This window comes from Oratosquilla oratoria, chromosome 25 (genome assembly GCF_046742065.1).
Source record: "Oratosquilla oratoria isolate Oo_2021 chromosome 25, ASM4674206v1, whole genome shotgun sequence".
Taxonomy (NCBI): domain Eukaryota; kingdom Metazoa; phylum Arthropoda; class Malacostraca; order Stomatopoda; family Squillidae; genus Oratosquilla; species Oratosquilla oratoria.
Window position 1 is genome coordinate 9639936 of NC_134801.1, and position 18338 is coordinate 9658273.

Genomic DNA, 18338 nt, shown 5'->3' on the forward strand with positions numbered 1-18338 from the left:
TAGAAGTAGCAGAAAATTAAAAGTGTCTTACACATAGATGGCTTAATAACAGGCATGAACGAAGTAAATGATTACCTGAAGGAAAAAGAACCAGACATAATGGGAATTGTAGAGACAAAATTGAAAGGTCCACTACCACCCAACATTGTAGGGCATGATGCATATAATTATTGGATTAGAAACAGAGAGGTAAAACAAGGGGGTGGAGTTATGTTCCTGACTAAGAAGGATATAAAGGTGAGGAATGTCACACATGGAAAGAATAGAATAGACGTTTGGAACAAGTTAGATGAAAATGTGGTGTGTGTAAAAACGATACACAAATTTAAAAACAGTCTACATAAAATGAGATATGAAGAGGGGACACTATGAGCATAGCTCCCCTTCCCGCAAAACACAACTAGGTAAATACATATATATATACGGAATCAAAGGTATGAAGAAGAATGTTATTCTGGTTTTTCTGGCTTTGGAAGAGATGGTAGAAGACTGGGTAAAAGTATTTTTACAAGGTAGCTCACAAAAAATTAATAAGTAAAATTGAAAAAATAGGAGGAATTCAAGGTAAACTATTGGAAAGGGTGAAGGACTTCTTAACTGGGAGAAAAATGAAAGTAGTACTTAGAGACAAAAGTTTGAAATGGGAAGATGTAAAAAGTGGCTCCTTTAATGTTTGCCATATACATAAATGATATGGACAAAGGAGTAAATTGTTATATACATTTTTTGCTGACAATGCCCAAATACTCAAGCGAGTGAAAACAGAAGAAGATTGCAGATTGCTACAAGATGACTTGGATAAAGTATGGGAATGGAGCCAGAAATACGAGATGAACTTCAACATCAAGAAATGTAGCATAATGGAATTTGGATGAGGCAAAAATAGAGTTTCAGCTAAATATACCATTGGACACAAAGAGGTAATGAAAGTAAACTCAGAGAGGGACCTAGGAGTAATCATCTTAAGTGATTTGACACCTGACAAACATTTAAATAAACTATTCGGAGAGACAACTTATTAAGATCAATGAAAGTGGCTTTCGACTACATGGATGAAAAGATGGTTAAGAAAATAATTACTGTACTATATTGATAAGACCGAAACTAGAATATGCTATATCAATGTGGGCACCAAGCACAAAGAAAAACACAAAGAAATTAGAAAGAATCCAAAGATGGCACCCACACTATCAAATTTGACATATGAACAAAGACTGGAGAAATTACAGCTGTCAACATTGGAGTAGAGAAGGGAAAGAGGCGACCTGTTGACCATCTTCAGAATTATGAAAGGGATGGAAGTTCTCGATAGAGATGACCTATTGATATGGGACAAGAGAGAAACTAGAGGACATGATAAAAAGCTAAAGAAGGACAGTTACAGAAGACACCTGAAAAAGAACAGTTTCCCACACAGAGTGATCGATGTCTGGAACAAACTAAACAGTGAAACAGTGAATGCCAGAACTATACATGAGTTCAAAAATAAATTGGATGTAGAGAGATACAAAAGCAAACAACAAGCAAAGCTCCCGTCCTGTAAAATACAAGCAAAGCTCCCGTCCCGTAAAATACAACTAGGTAAAAATTAGGTAAATACATACTCCCTCACCCCCACCCATTCCACCTCATGCATCACAGCATCATCCATTTACAACCATTCTCCATTCACCTCTGTCTTCTGTCCTCTCCCGTCCTTCCTCAACAGACATTCCCCTCTTTCCCAAAGCTCCTTTTACCCCATCCATCCACCTCATCCTAGGTTGATCCCTCATGTTCACTCCTTCCACCTCTGCCTTCCACACCTCTTTTACTAGTCTTTCTTCACTCATTCTTTCCATGGGTCCAAACCATCCCAATACTCTTTCATCAATCCTATCTCCCAACTCCCTTTCCACCCCCGTTCTCCTCCTCACCTCATTTTTCACTCTATCCAGCATAGTAACCCCTATCATATTTCTCAGACATCTCATTTCAAACACATAGGAATGATAAACATAGAGAAGGAAGATTAATGTACAACAAAACGTATTTTGTAAAACTAAGAAAAAAAATCCAAAACACTAACTAGGATAAATTCGCCAAAGAGGAAACAAAGATGGAAGACAAATGGAACATATTCAAAGAAAAGCACAAGGAAGGAAATGACAAATATGTACCAAAGAAGAAACAAAAAGAGATTTATATAAAGTGTTGGTATAACAAAAGGTGCAGTGAGGTTAAAGACAGAAGAGACAAAGCCTGGAAAAGATGAAAAAGAGACAAAATAACATCCAAATGGCAAACATATATGAAACTTGGGAACAAATATGTGAATATATGCAGGAAAGAAAAAAGAAATTATGAAAAAGATATTATAGACAAATGTAAGGATCAACCTAAACTCTTTTACAGATATATGACAAATTAAAGGATAAACACGAAATAGTAAAACTGCGTGAAGGAGATAAAGAATACACAGAAATGGCAGAAGTTATGATCAGACATTTCAGGTCTGTTTTTACAATTGAGAGCTAACAAATTTGGGAAGATGGACAACAACAAAGATCCCATAAAATGAAAGAAATAAAGGTAACACAGGAAGAAATAAGAGATCAAATAAAAAACCTAGATGTCAGGAAATCACATAGACTGGATGGAATTGCAAATTTGATACTGAAAGAGTGTATAGATAAACTGACAGACAAATCATACAAGATAATAGATTTTTCACTCAAAGAAGGAAAGGTACCACAAGATTGGAAAGATGCAAACATAGTACCAATATATAAAGGAGGAAACAAAGAAGATCCTACAAATCTCAGACCAGTATCCCTGATGAGCACAGTAGCAAAAATATGCAAAAAAAGATATCAGAAACAAATGGACCAAACATACTGTACATACATACATATACCAAGGCTTTTTCCCCCTTACAAGGGGGGTAGCCAAAAAGAAAAAGGCATAAAATCATTCCCACCCATTCCATCCCTGAATACACTCCACACCCCTCCACCCTCCCTCTTATCTTAGCACCTCCTGAAACAAATGGACCAAACACTTAAAATAAAATAAAATAGTAAACCCTAAAAAATTTGGTTTTAGAAGTGGAAGATCATGTACCACAAACTTAATATGCTTTTACTCAAGATTAATTGAGATAATACAAGAAAGAGATGGCTGGGCAGATTGCACCTTCTAGGACTTGCAGAAGGCATTTGATAAAGTACCACATAAAAATTAATAAGAAAAATTGAAATAATAGGAGGAATACAAGGTAAGCTACTGGAATGGATGAAGGATTTCTTAAATGGGAGAAAAATGAGAGTGGTACTTAGAGACAAAAATTCGAACTGGGAAGATGTGAAGAGTGGCATCCCACAAGGCTCTGTATTGGCTCCTTTAATGTTTGCCATATATATAAATGATATGGATGAGGGAGTGAATTGTTACATGAACTTCTTTGCTGATGATGCCAAATTACTCAAGAGAGTAAGCACAGAAGAAGATTGCAGATTGCTACAAGAAGACCTGGACAAAATATGGGAATGGAGTCAGAGATGTGAAATGAACTTCAACATTAAGAAATGTAGCATAATGGAATTTGGAAAAAGCAAAAATAGAATATCGGGTAAATATAAAATTGGAAACAAGGAAGTCAAAAAGTTGATTTAGAAAGGGACCTGGGAGTGATCATCTCAAGTGACTTGACACCTGATAAACATGTCAATAAATTATTTGGAGAGACTTTTAACTTATTAAGATCAATGAAAGTGGCCTTCGACTACATGGATGAAGAAATGGTAAAGAAAATAGTGGTTACACTGATAAGACCTAAACTAGAGTATGCTGCAACACTATGGGCACCTAACACAAAAAAAAATATAAGAAATTTAGAAAGAATCCACAGAGTAGCAACAAAAATGGTACCTACACCATAAAATTTGACATATGAACAAAGATTGGAGAAATTACATCTATCAACACTGGAATGGAGAAGAGAAAGAGGTGATTTGTTGACCATTTACAGAATTATGAAAGGGATGGTAATTCTCGATAGACATGACTTATTAAAGTGGGACAGAAGAGAAACAAGAGGACACGAAAGAAGCTAAAGAAGGACAGTTACAGAAGAGACCTGAAAAAGAATAGCTTCCCACATAGAGTGATTGATGTCTGGAACAAACTAAATGGAGAAACAGTGAGTGCCAAAACTATACACGATTTTAAGAATAAACTGGATGCAGAGAGATACGAAAACGGGTCACTACGAGCATAGCTCTCGTCTCGTAAAATACCACTAGGTAAATACATTCAAATTCTTCCTTTCTTATGATCCATGTTTCTGCCCCATACAGTGCTGTCGGCACAATCACTCCTTCATACAATCTCCTCTTAGCATCCATTCCCAAATGTTTACTTCTCATTACTTACTAATCCACCAAGGCATTTACTTGCTTCTCTCAATCTACATTCTACCTCCACCCCTACTCCTTCCTTTCCTGCCACATTTGCACCCAAGCATCTAAAACTATCCACTTCCTCCAGTCTCCCTTAATACTCACTTCCAGTCTGCTACCACTTTCTCCCCTTGTACATCTCACCACCTTACTTTTACCCACATTTATCTTCAACTTCCTTCTTTCACACATTTTCCCAAACTCTGTCACTAACTTCCTCAATCCCTCCTCTGATCCTCCTACAAGCGCAGTGTCGTCAGCAAACAATAACTGGCTTATCTCCCACTTTTCTCCATTTTCTTTAACCATCTCCAATCCCTGACCCACTACTCTTGCATTTACCTCTTGCACCACCCCATCCATGTATAAATTGAATAGCCAGGGTGACATAACACATCCCTGACGAAGTCCCAACTTCACCTCAAACCCCTTACTCTCTCCATTTCTATTTTCTAATCCTGACACACGCTCTACTACTTTCATAAAAACTCTTGACAGCTCTTAACAGCTTTACTCCTATCCCATATATCTGCAATACCTGCCACAATGCCTTCCTGTCTACTCTGTCATAAGCCTTTTCCAGATCAATAAAAGTGCAAAATACATCATTACCTTTTCCTATAGCTTTCTCACATATCTTACCACAGAAATCTGATCTACACAACCCCGACCTGTCCTAAACCCACACTGTTCCTCACCAATTACTCCCTCTGTTCCTCTCTTAATCCTCTCATTCAAGACCCTCCCATAAGCCTTCCCAACTACACTTAACAAGCTAATCCCTCTGAAACTACTACACTCACACTTGTCCCCTTTTCCCTTGTAAAGTGGAACTATGCAGGCACTCCTCCAGCGCTTTACCCTTTCTTAAACAAACATTAAAAAACCTCATCAGCCAGTCCACTATCACTACCTCCTTTTTTCAGACATTTTACATGATATCCATCCAACCCAGGTGCCTTACCTGCTCTCATCATCTTAACAACTGCCTTCACTTCATCTTTCCTTATTTCTCCTCCATTTTCCTAACTCATCACAGTCATTTTCTTAGTACATCCCACTGCAACTACCTTTCCCTCACTATCCTCCTTCACATTTAGCAACTCCCTAAAATACTCTGCCCATCCTCCTCTTATTCCCTTCTCTTCCATTATCATCTCTCCATCTGCACCTTTTACCTTTTCTTCTCTATTTGATTCACCTCCTCTTCCTCTTTTTATTTCCTTCCAAAACATCTTTTTATCACTTTCAAAATTTTGTCATACTCTTACCCCATTTCACATCTGCTCTCCTCTTTGCCTCCTTTATCTTATGCTTTACTTTTCTTCTCTTTTCTTTGTACCTCTCATATGATTCTCTCGTCCTATTTTGTAACCAATCTTCTACAACCTTCTTCCTTTCATCATCCCACCACTGACTACCTTTCCTTCTATTTCCTCCTGTCCTCCTTGTTCCACACACCATCTTTGCACATCTTGTGACTCCCTCCCTCCTTGAAACATCCCCATTCCTCTTCCACTCCTAGTTCTACTATATCTTTTAATCCCTCCCACTCCTCTCTCAGCTTCTTCTTGTACTCCTTCTCCTTTTCTTTCTCATTTAAGCAGTTCTCTCTAAGCACCTCGCTACCTTCTGTCCTTTTCCCCTGTCACCATCTATCCTGCACTCTCAACTTATCTTCCACCAAAAAATTATCTGATATTCCTCCACTCTCTCCTTAGAACATGTACATCCTTAACTCTTCCTACTATACTCCTGGTTACCACTATATAGTCCATTAACCACTTCAGTACGGGACTTAAATCTCGCAGGTAGCAGCCAATGCCAGCCGTACGACGTGTTGTAATAATACTCGCATCATAAAATATAGTCACCGCTTATATCGATCGTTCTCTCTTTCACCCGCGAATTTTGAAAACCACAGAGAATGGGATTCAGGGCACATTTGGAAGAATGTAAAAACACAGGGGCGACTACAATAAATATAATCAAGACGCCGATATGGCAGCGTCGCGAATCCACTTGCTCCTCATGACGCCTACGTAGGCGGCACCGTATGGAAGGGGTTAATGGTCTATCACCCTTCCATCCACCACCCTCTCCCACGTGTACTTATGCTTGACATTCTTCCTAAACACTGTATTTGCTATCATTGACTCTCTTTCTAGACACATCTCCACCATCAACTCTCTAATATGATTCTTTCCTGGAACTCCACATTTCCCAACCACTCTGTCTATTGGTTCATTTCCTACCCTAGCATTAAGGTCTCGCAGTACCACTACATTGACTTTTCTCCCTAATCCCTCTATGCACTCATTTAAGTCCATCCAAAAAGCCTCCCTTTCCTCTACATTCTTCTCAGTACCAGGCCCATATGCATTGTAAACCCACATCTCCCTTCCCAGTTTCACCTTCATCCACATTAACCTTGAAGAAACTTCCTTCCACTCCACTACATGCTTACCTATCTCTTCACTTACTAGTTTCGCCACCCCTTCCCTCCCTCATCAACTCTATAAGCCTGACACCCTCACAACTTATCTCACCTTTCTCACCATCTGCCTGGTAGGTCTATGTAGACCTGTCAGACTGCGTCAGCCTCCTCCAGTCGGTGCGGTCATCATACTGTCTCTCTTGTAGTACTATAGAGCATGCAGTTCTCAAGCAGGTTTCCATCCACTACCGGCTTGCTAGGCCCGTCATAGCTTCACCACTGTCATTAGCATTACCCAGGGGGCACTATGGAGAAGTGACAGTTGGACTTTGCCTTCCAACTATGCTTCCAAACTCACACTCGCCCCTCCACTTCAAATTAGTTTCATTCAGTGCCAACACATCCATCTTTCTTCTCACAAACATATTGGCTATCTCTTCCCTTTTACTCTCATCTGTACTACATCCACGCACATTAAAAGACCCAAACTTTAAGATACTGGTTAGAAAACTCCTCCTAGACCCTCTTATGCCTTTACTCTTTTTAGGAATGTACCCTTTGGGCCTATAAGAAGGATGCCTAGTCCTATCCCCGTCCCATTTTTTGTCACCTCATACGACTCAAGTGGGAAGACTTGGTGGCAGTATTCTTATCCCCTATCAAAGGAGGAAACTGTTGTTTGTTTGGATGAACTAAAAGCAGTTGGTTAGTTTAGGAAACTGTTGTTAGTTTGGATAAATTAAAAGCAGTTGGTTGGAGATAGTGTTAGCAAGATAATAATTTGTAAAAAATAAGGCTAAGCAGATACACAGTGATTTGTTGGCTAAAACACAGAGTACAAGTACCAAAGTTGAAGATTTTCAAGCGAGTAAATGGTAGTTTGATAAATTTTGAAGAAATGGAATTCAGTGTTGTAAGACATGAAGAGGCTGCTAGTTCTCATTAAAAAGCTGCAAGTGCATTTGTGGATGAATTTGCTAAGATAATTGAAAGAGAAGGCTACATTTCATATCAAATATTTAATTGTGATGGGACCCTTGTTTTGGAAAAAATGCTAAAGAGGACCTACATCATCCAGGAGAAGACTCTACCTAGACAAAATCCAATGAAAGACAGGCTTACACTTTTATTTTGTGCTGATGCAAGTGGTGACTGTAAGGTCAAGCTACTTCTTGTATACCATTCTGAAAATCCCCTGGCCTTTAAACACAATAATGTGTTGAAACCTAAACTGCCTGTAATGTGGTATATGAACAGCAAGGCATCGATAACATGGACATTATTTATGGAGTGACTAACTGAAGTGTTTGCCACAACTATCACAAAGTATCTTTAGGATAGGGATCTTCCTCTTAACCCCTTCCATACGGTGCCGCACACGTAGGCGTCATGGGGAGCGAGTGTATTCGCGAGGCTGCCATATCGGCGTCTTGATTATATTTATTGTAGTCGCCCCTCCATAATGACATTCTTTCTAATTCTTTTGTAATCGCATTTTCTATGGTTATCAAAATTCACGGGTGAAGAGAGAACGATCGATATAAGCGGTGACTATATTTTATGATGCGAGTATTATTACGACACGTCGTACGGCTGGCATTGGTTGCTGCCACCGAGATCCAAGTCCATGACGCCTACGTGTGCGGCACCGTATGGAAGGGGTTAAATGTCTTTTCTTAATGGATAATGCTCCTTCACATCCACCAGGTTTGGTGAAAGACCCTGGATATTGAGTATGACTTTATCAAGATCAGATTTTTCCATCCAATACCACTCCACTTCTATAGCCAATGGATCAACACATGATTTCCAATTTTAAGATGCTATACACCAAGGCACTGTTTTCCAGGTTTTTTTCAGGTCACTACTGACACCTATTTGACCATTTAAGTTTCTTGGAAGGAGCACTTTAACATCTTCCATTGCATCAACCTCACTGACAAAGCCTAGAATGATGTCTCTTACTGCACATTGCAGTCTACCTGGAGGAAACTTTGGCCAAGTTGTGTCCCTGAGAGAGACTTTGAGAGATTTGAGGCAGAAAGAGCAATCAAATTGTGTCTATGGGCAAGACTACAGGGTTGGAGGTCAATGATTCTGACAAGGAGGAGCTGGAGGAGGACCATGGAAACAAACTCACTACAGAACAGCTTGTTGAGTTGCTGAATAAACAGGTGAAGGTCATATAGGAGAGCATCCACCAGAGGAAGAGAGGGTTAGGGAGGAAATTACTAGTAAACAGATAAAGGAAATTTGCAGTAAGTGGAGTGATGTACAAAAATTTATCAAGAAGCACCACCCTGACAAAGTTGTGGCAAATAGTGCAATTAACATTTTGATTGACAATGTGATGGTACACTTCAGGAAAATTCTGCAGCAAAGAAAAAGAAAATTGAATTTCAATTACTTTTTTGTGTACACAGAAAAGGATCCAACTAAAAAGGTACATAAAAAAAGAGAATCAGAGTTGCTGTGTATTTTAATGCAAGAGGATTCCCTTTCAAAGTTGTAGCTTCCTCTTTCTCCTCCACCATCCACCTGTGCCAGTAACTATCAACAAACAAGGTGAAATACAGTACTGTTTTATCTATTTTAGTGTTATATGTCTATAATTATGATATTTTAATTTCACTCTATATTTATTACAGAAAAACACTTAAAAATGTAAAACTACCCAATTTCTAAGGCTGGAACAGATTAGCTGAATTAACATTAATTTCAATGGGAAAAATTATATTGGTTTGCGAACATTTTAGTTCGAGATTGGCATTATGGAACATATTAAGTTCATTAGTTGAGGTTCCACTATACTTTAAAAACATGCTGTATATATTCATTACCTTATCATTCACTTTTGGAGCTTCATTACAGTATTCCAGAAGAAGAAACTTCCCAAGTGATGCTGAACTTAGAACTGTTATTGCAAGTCTAATCCAGTCAGAAATAACAGCCCGCACCTGTCCCTCCTTCAGATCTTCAGTGTTGACATCACCATTGGAAGGCTGGGGGCAAAACAGTGGAGGGGCTGGAATATCAACCTCCCAAGGAACAAGGAGTGGTAGATTTTCCATTTCACTCTTAACCTTTGCTAGAGACTCAGACAGCAACCTCACTATGACCTGAATATCAACCATGGCTGAGAGCTGTAGAAGCTCCTGTATGCCTTCAAAATCTGTAGCCTTGCTCTGGCCTGATATCAATGTGGAGGTAATAACTGAGGTAATAAGTGATGACAGATGGAGAGTCTCCGGTATTCTTTCTCTGAAAAGAAAATAAGTAATAATAAATGAATAAATTTATAAATAAAATAAAAATAGTAAATTGTATTATCTATTTATTTATCCATGGATGGGGTGGTGCAAGAGGTGAATGCAAGGGTAGTGGGTCAGGGGTTGGAGATGGTTAAAGAAAATGGAGAAAAGTGGGAAATAAGCCAGTTGTTGTTTGCTGACAACACTGCACTTGTAGCAGGATCAGAGGAGGGATTGAGGAAGTTAGTGACAGAGTTTGAGAAGGTGTGTGAAAGAAGGAAGCTGAAGATAAATGTGGGCAAAAGTAGGGTGATGAGATGTACAAGGGGAGAGAGTGACAGCAGGCTGGGTGAGAGAGTGACAGCAGGCTGGATGAGAGACTGGAGGAAGTGGATAGTTTTAGATACTTGGGTGCGAATGTGGCAGGAAAGGGAGGAGTGGGAGTGGAGGCAGAATGTAGATTGAGAGAAGCGAGTAAATGCCTTGGTGGATTAAAAAGTGTAATGAGAAATAGACATCTGGGAATGGATCCTAAGAGGAGGTTACATGAAGGAGTGATTGTGCCAACAGCACTGTATGGGGCAGAAACATGGAACATAAGAGAGGAAGAGAGAAGGAGTTTGAATGTGTTTGAGATGAGGTGTCTGAGAAGTATGATAGGGGTTACTAGGCTAGAGTGAGAAATGAGGAGGTGAGGAGGAGAACAGGGGTGGAAAGGGAGCTGGGAGATAGGTTTGATGAAAGAGTATTAGGATGGTTTGGACACATGGAAAGAATGAGTGAAGAAAGATTAGTAAAAGAGGTGTGGAGGGCAGAAGTGAAAGGAGCGAATATGAGGGGGTGTCCTAGGATGAGATGGATGGATGGGATGAAAGGGGCATTACAAAAGAGAGGAATGTCTGTTGAGGAAGGACAGGAGAGGACAGAAGATAGGGGTGAATGGAGAAGGATTGTGTAAGGATGATGCTGTGATGCATGAGGGGGATGAGGGGTGAGGAAGTATGTATGAGAAAAAATTTGATGCAGCCTGAAGGGATTTCTCCCCGTCTTCTCCTTTTCTGCATGAGGGGGGTCGCCGAATTTATGAAGTGGCCTTGCTGTGGATGTGCTGTGTCTTGCGACACTGCTTCTGACCCAGGGCAGTGGACAGGATGCAGGGATGACCCGTCATCCAGGAGGTGCCAAGATAAGAGGGAGGGAGGAGGGTGGAGGGGAGTGGAATATGTAGGGAATGGAATGGGTGGGAGTGGTTTCTATGCCTTTTTCTTTTTGGCTACCCCCTGTGTAAAGAGGAAAAATCCTTTGGTATATATATGTATGTATGTATTTATCCATGTACCAAGGGCTTCTTCCCCTTATAATGGAGGTAGCCAAGTCATAGGTATGCACCCACCCATTCCACTCCAATCTCTCACCCTTGCTTCCCTCTCATCTTAGCTCCTTGTGGATGAAGGGTCATCACTATCCCTGTCCATTGCCCATGTTGGAAGCAATGCAGAAAGACAGTGCACATCCACAGTAAGCCATTCTCCACTCACCCCTATCTCTTGTCTTCTCCCTTCCTTGCTCAACAGACATTCCTTTTAGCTCAAAGCCCCTCTCACCCTATCCACCTCATACTCAGTCATCCCCTAGAGTTCACTCCATCCACTTCTGCCTTCTATACCTCTCCTGCTAATCTTTCTTCACTCACTGTTTCCATGCGTCCAAACCACCCAAATAATCTTTCATTAGCCCTGTCAGCTCCCTTTCCTATCTATCTATATACAACGGGCTTTTTCCTACTTACAAGGGAGGTAGCCAAGTCAAGAGGCACATACCAACTCTCACTCATTCCACTCCCATCCACCACCCTCCACTCCCTCCTATCTTAGCTCTTCATGGATGATGGGTCATCTTTGTATCCTGCCCACTGCTCTGGGTCAGAAGTAATGTATCAAGACAGTATATCCACAGGAAGTACACTTCACTTAATTGGCAACACCCCCTCTATGTCCTCTCATACAAAAAAAGAGAAGGGGTGAAATCCCTTTGGGCTGCATCAGAATATCATTCACACACAACCCCTCCCTACCCTCCATCCCCAATCTACTCCCATGCATCACAGTATCATCTATACACAGCCATTCTCCAATCACCCCTATCTCCTGCCTTCTCCCTTCCTCAGAGCTTCTTTCAACCCATCCATCCATCTCTCCCTTGGTTGTCCCCTCAATTTCACTCATCCACCTCTGCTTTCCATACCTCTTTTGTTAGTCTTTCTTCACTCATTCTTTCTATTTGTCCAAACCACCCCAATATTCTTTCATCAGCCCTATCTGCCATCTCCTTTTCCACCACCACTCTCCTCCTCACCTCCTCATTTCTCTATCCAACCCCTACCATACTTCTCAGACATTTCATCAACCCCTATCACACTTCTCAGACATTTCATCTCAAATGCATTTAAAATTCTCCTCTCTGCCTCTCTAAAATTCTAGGTCTGCCTCATACAGTGCCATTGGCACAATCACCCCTACATGTAGCCTCTTCTTTACATCCATTCCTAAAAACCTCTTGTGACATTTTTTAATCCCTAAAGGCATTTACTTGCTTCTCTCAGTCTACACTTTACTTCCACCTCCACTCCTCCCTTTCCTGCCACATCTGACCATAAATAATTAACACTATCTACTTCCTCCAGCCTCTTTCCTTTAAGACTTACTTCCAACTCACTGCCATCCTCTCCCCTTGTACATTTCATCATCTTACTTTTACCCACATTTATCTTCAACTTTCTCCTATCGCATACCTTCCCAAACTCCATCACCAACTACCTTAGTCCCTCCTCTGACCCTGCCACAAGTGCAGTGTCATCAGCAAATAACAACTGGCTCATATCCCACTTTTCTCCATTTTCTTTAACCTTTTCAATAGGAATAAATTTCTCATGATCAGCATTAGTTGCCTGATGTACAATGATTCGATGATGTATCACAATACTTGCATTATAAAATATAAAGTTACAGCTGTATTACTCATTCTCTTTCACTCTGAGTATTAATAACAACAGAAAATATGATCAAGCCAGTTCACAGAATATGGGGGTCACTCAGGGACAACTACAAAATAAATATAATCAAGATGCCAATACCAGCATCCTCATATACCAACTTGCATTATCATATGGAAGGGGTTAACATCTCTAGTCCCCTGCCCATTACCCTTGCATTTACCTCCTGCACCACCTCATCCATGTATACACTGAACAGCCATGGCATCATGACACATCCATGACAGACACAGCCCCAACTTTTACCTCAAACCACTCACTCTCTCCATTTCCAATTCTAACATGGGCTCTAGTACTCTTGTAAAAAAATTTACATTTGTCCCCTTTTCCCTAGCAAAGTGGAATTATATAGGCACTCCTCCAGTCCTCTACCCTCCCTTAGACACACATTAAACCTCACAAGCCAGTCTACTATTACTGTACATCAGGGGAAAAAATACTTTTTATTTTTCCAGAGCCATTTTTCATTTTTTTTTTTTTTTCACCAGAGCCATTTTTTTAATTACCAAAGCCATTTTTGATACTTCCAGAGCCATGTATATATAATTATCAAATGTTCATATTTGTACTTAAATTTATTTACTTTCAATTACTAACCAAACATTTGATTCTATTTTTTCTCATAAATACGCGAACTAAGTTATAAATGGGATTTCCCAGTTTCCCTCCTAGGCCTCGAGCAAGTTTGCATATGTATACATATGCATGCGGTGATGTGATATTGGGTATGGTGCATGTAACTGTAGTTGTTGTTGTTGTTGTTGTCGTTCCCTAGACTGTCTGTCCGAGCAGTCCCGTCTCCCCAAGGAATGCCATAGCCGAAACTGGGTTTTCCCACAAATCCTTTATAGAGCGTATGTTGTGTTGTTTGCGTGTTGATTGGGCAGCTAGCTGCATGCAACCAATGAACTTCCCTGCATACAGGTACCATGCAATTCGCAACTAGCGACATTATTACGAAGCTAGGCTTGGTAAGCCATTGAACTCTAGCAGCTATGCCGCGTACACATACGTACGTACATCAAAAAAATAAAGTTGATTGATGTGTTGCGGCATGAAAAACGTTGAATCTTGCCGCGGGAGCGATTTTTTTGTGGGGGATCGCTCCCGCTATTGGATTTGCGAGAGCGACATTGGAACTTTCCCGAGCGAAATCGCTCGTCGCTCCCGTGTATTTTTTTTGCTGCTGTACATCCCTTCTTCAGACACTCTGCCTCCAACCCAGGTGTCTTACCTGCTCTCATCATTTTCAAAATTACTTGCACCTCATCTTTTTTTCTTTCTCGTCCATTTTTCTCTCCTAACACTGTTATTTTCTTAGCACCTCCCACTGCTACCCCTAATCCCTTCCTATCCTCCTCTACATTCAACAACTCTCTAAAGTATTCTGTCCATCTTCCCCTTACTATCTCTTTTTCCATTAACATCTGTCCATCTGCACCTTTTACCTTTTCTTCTCTAATTGACTCACCTTACCTTCCCCTCTTTACTTCCTTCCAAAACATCTTTTTATTCTATCTATATACCAAGGGCTTTTCCCCCATACAAGGGAAGTAGCCAAGTCAAAAGGTTAGTACCCACTCCCATCCTGTTTACTCCCATCCACCACCCTTTATTTTCTATCATCTTAGCTCCTCATGGATGACGGGTCATCCCTGTATCCCACCCAATGCCCTGGGTCAGAAGTAATGCAGCAAGACACAGCACATCCACAGCAAGGGTGCTTCACTTATTTGGCAACCCTGCCTCTCCATCTCCTGAAGCAGAAAAAAAGAAGACGGGGAGAAATCCCTTCAGGCTGCATCAAAATACAGTACTTCCTTGTTATCCATAGCTTTATCTTTTATGGTTTCAATTAGTGATGGTAATTTTCTATGGATTAGATATTTAGTATTTCTATAGTAGGCAAAGTCCAATTTACTCTACTGTGCTTTATTTTGTATCATGCCTACCTGAGCTTGCCTAGTTTGCATTCTTGCCACTATAGTAAATGTGATCCAACATAAGTCCTTTGGCATGGCCCGGGAAACCCTGTGAAACCACCATTGTTGACACGTTTAGTGATGACCTGTGTGTGACAATCTGTCTCACTGTTATTCTCTACATTATCTATTTATGGAATATGTGTGTATATATATATATATATATATATATATATATATATATATATATATAATATATATATATATATATATATAATATATATTCATAACATGACCGTATGGTGTTAGGAATGGCTTGGGATTTGATAGAAAGACATGACATTAAAATTTTCATTTCATTTGGCATAGTGGCTAATGCAACATTGTCAAGCAAGATGGAAACTTTACTGTCATTGTCTTTCCCTCAAATCCCAAGCCATTCCTAACACCATACAGTCACGTTATGAATCTATATTCCACAAATAAATAACATGCAGAATAACAGTGAGATAGATTGCTATGCACAGGTCATAATTAGATGTGTCAACAATGGAGGTTTCCCTGAGTCTCCCCAGGCCACCCAAAAGTGTTCACATTAGATCACAACAGTACTAGTAACCTTGCTCTCATGTCTATTTCAAGTTTTCAACTCCTTTTTACTGGGATATTTTATTGCCATGGCTCCCATCTGACTGGTCAGGCTTCTCAAACAATGAATAAACCTCATTCATCACAATTCATCATTTATCATTATTCATCATTTGCTGGGTTACCAAGAATTAAGGACAATAATGATACAGTATACTGCACTATCAGGATACTATACTGAACATACTGTACTGAGGATACTGTACACTGTACGGACTAATAAACACTTCACTATTGAAACCATAGTTTCCTATTTTTTTTCACTCATTATTATTTATACTGTACTTTTATTCATCTATACATTTATTTAGCATAATCTATAAACATTTTTAATATTTAAGAATACATTTACTTAACATAAATTGACTACAGAGACCCACACTGGGTTATAAATAGTTCCTTGTACTTGACTGTATCCATATCGACAGTTTTAGTATCAACGGCCATTTCAAGAAAGTAATGCCCGTTGATAAGAAGGAAGTACTGTATCATTCACACATAACCACTCCCTATCCTCACATTCTCCAACCCCCTCCCTTCCTTGCATAAGAGTATCATCTATACACAGCTATTCTCCACTCATCCCTATTTCCTACCTTCTCCCTTCCTTGCTCAATAGACATTTCCTTCTTGTTCAGAGCCCCTTTCACCACATCCATCCATCTCATCCTCAGTCATCTCCTCAAGTTCTCTCCATCCACATCTACTTTCCATACCTCTTTTACTAATCTTTCTTCACTCATTCTTTTCATTTGTCCAAACAATCCCAATATTCTTTCACTGGCTCTACTTGCCATCTCCTTTTCCATCCTAGCTCTCTTCCTCATCTCCTTGTTTCTCACTCTATCCAACTTTGTAACCCCTACCACATTTCTCAGACATTTCATCTCAAACACATTTAAGCTTTTCCTCTCTGCCTCTCTTAAATTCTATGTCTCTGCCTCATACAGTGCTGTTGGCACAATCACCTCTTCATACAATCTACTCTTAGCATTCATTCCCAAAGGCATTTACTTGCTTCTCTCAGTCTATAATTTACTTCCAGTGCCACTCCTCCCTTTCCTGCCACATATGACCATAAATACCTATATCTATCCACTTCCTCTAGGCTCTCTTCTTTAACTTAAGGCTTACTTTCAACTCGCTACCATCCTCTACCCTTGTACATCTCATCACCTTACTTTTACCCACATTTATCTTCAACTTTCTCCTATTGCATACCTTCCTAAATTCCATCACTAACTTCCTTAATCACTTCTCTGACCCTGCCACAAACGCAGTGTCATCAACAAACAACAACTGGCTCACCTCTCACTTTTCTCCATTTTCTTTAACCATCTCCAGTCCCCTGACCATTACCCTTGCATTTACCTCCCACACCACCCCTATTCATGTACACACTGAACAGCCATGCCAACATAACACATCCCTGGTGAAGTCCCACCTTTACCTCAAACCACTCGCTCTCTCCTTTTCCAATTCTAATGCAGGCTCTACTATTCACATAAAAAATTCCTGAGAAGCTTTAACAGCTTTCTCTCAATCCTAAATATGTGCTAAATCTCCCACAGTGCCTTTCTGTCTACCCTGTCATGAGCCTTTTTCAAATCCATAAAGGCCCACAAAAATCTGATCCCTTACCCCTACCTTTCCTAAACCCACACAGTTCTTCACCAATTACTCCCTCTGTTCCTCTCTTAATCCTCTTAAAACCATCACATAAGCCTTCCCGACTACACTCAACACACTGATCCCTCTGAAACTACTACATTCACATTTGTCCCCATTTCCCATGTAAAGTGGAACTATAGAGGCACGCCTCCAGTCCTCTGGCACTTTGCCTTCCTTAGACACACATTAAACCTCACTAGCCAGTCCACTATTATTGTACCTCCCTTCTTCAAACACTCCACATGACACTCATCTAACCCAGCTGCCTTACTTGCTCTCCTCATTTTCAAAACTACTTGCACCTCATCTTTATTCTTTCTCTTCCATTTTCCTCTCACATCACCATCATTTTCTTAGTGCCTCCCACTGCTACCACCAATCCTTCCCTATCATCCTCCACATTCAACATCTCTCTTAAAACATTCTGCCCACCTTCCCCTTACCTCCTCCTCTTATGTTAACATCTGTCCATCTGCACCTTTTACCTTTTCTTCTCTACTTGACTCAACTCCTTTTCCTCTCTTAACTTCCTTCCAAAACATTTTTTTATTACTTTCAAATTTTTCTGTCATACTCTTCCCTCATTTTACATTTGCTCTCCTTTTTGCTTCCTATATCCTTTCTTTTGCTTCTCTTCTTTTTTCTTTATACCTCTCATACATTTCTCTTGTACTATTTTGCAATCAATCCCTGAATGCTCACTTCTTCCCTTCTACAACACACTTCACTTTGTCCCACCACTCACTACTCTTCTATTCCCTCCCATTCTCCTTGCTCCAAATACCATCTTTCCACATCCCATCACTCCCTACTTGAAACACCCCTATTCCTCCTCCACTCCCACCTCTACTCTATCCTTCACCACCTCCCACACTTCTCTAAGCTTCTTCTGGTACTCATGCTCCTTTTCCTTCTCAT

The 18338-nt window shown here is 40.1% G+C and overlaps 1 protein-coding gene across 4 annotated transcripts in view; it reads right to left on the reverse strand.

Annotated features, from left to right (window-relative positions):
• The window catches only part of LOC143038805 (uncharacterized), a 283401-nt gene that overhangs the window by 70628 nt on the left and 194435 nt on the right, over nucleotides 1-18338 (reverse strand). For all 4 annotated transcript variants that reach the window (XM_076208350.1, XM_076208351.1, XM_076208348.1 and 1 more), the window contains one exon: nucleotides 9717-10137. In XM_076208350.1, the coding sequence (XP_076064465.1) occupies nucleotides 9717-10137 (421 nt within the window). The remainder of the gene's footprint in view (nucleotides 1-9716; nucleotides 10138-18338) is intronic.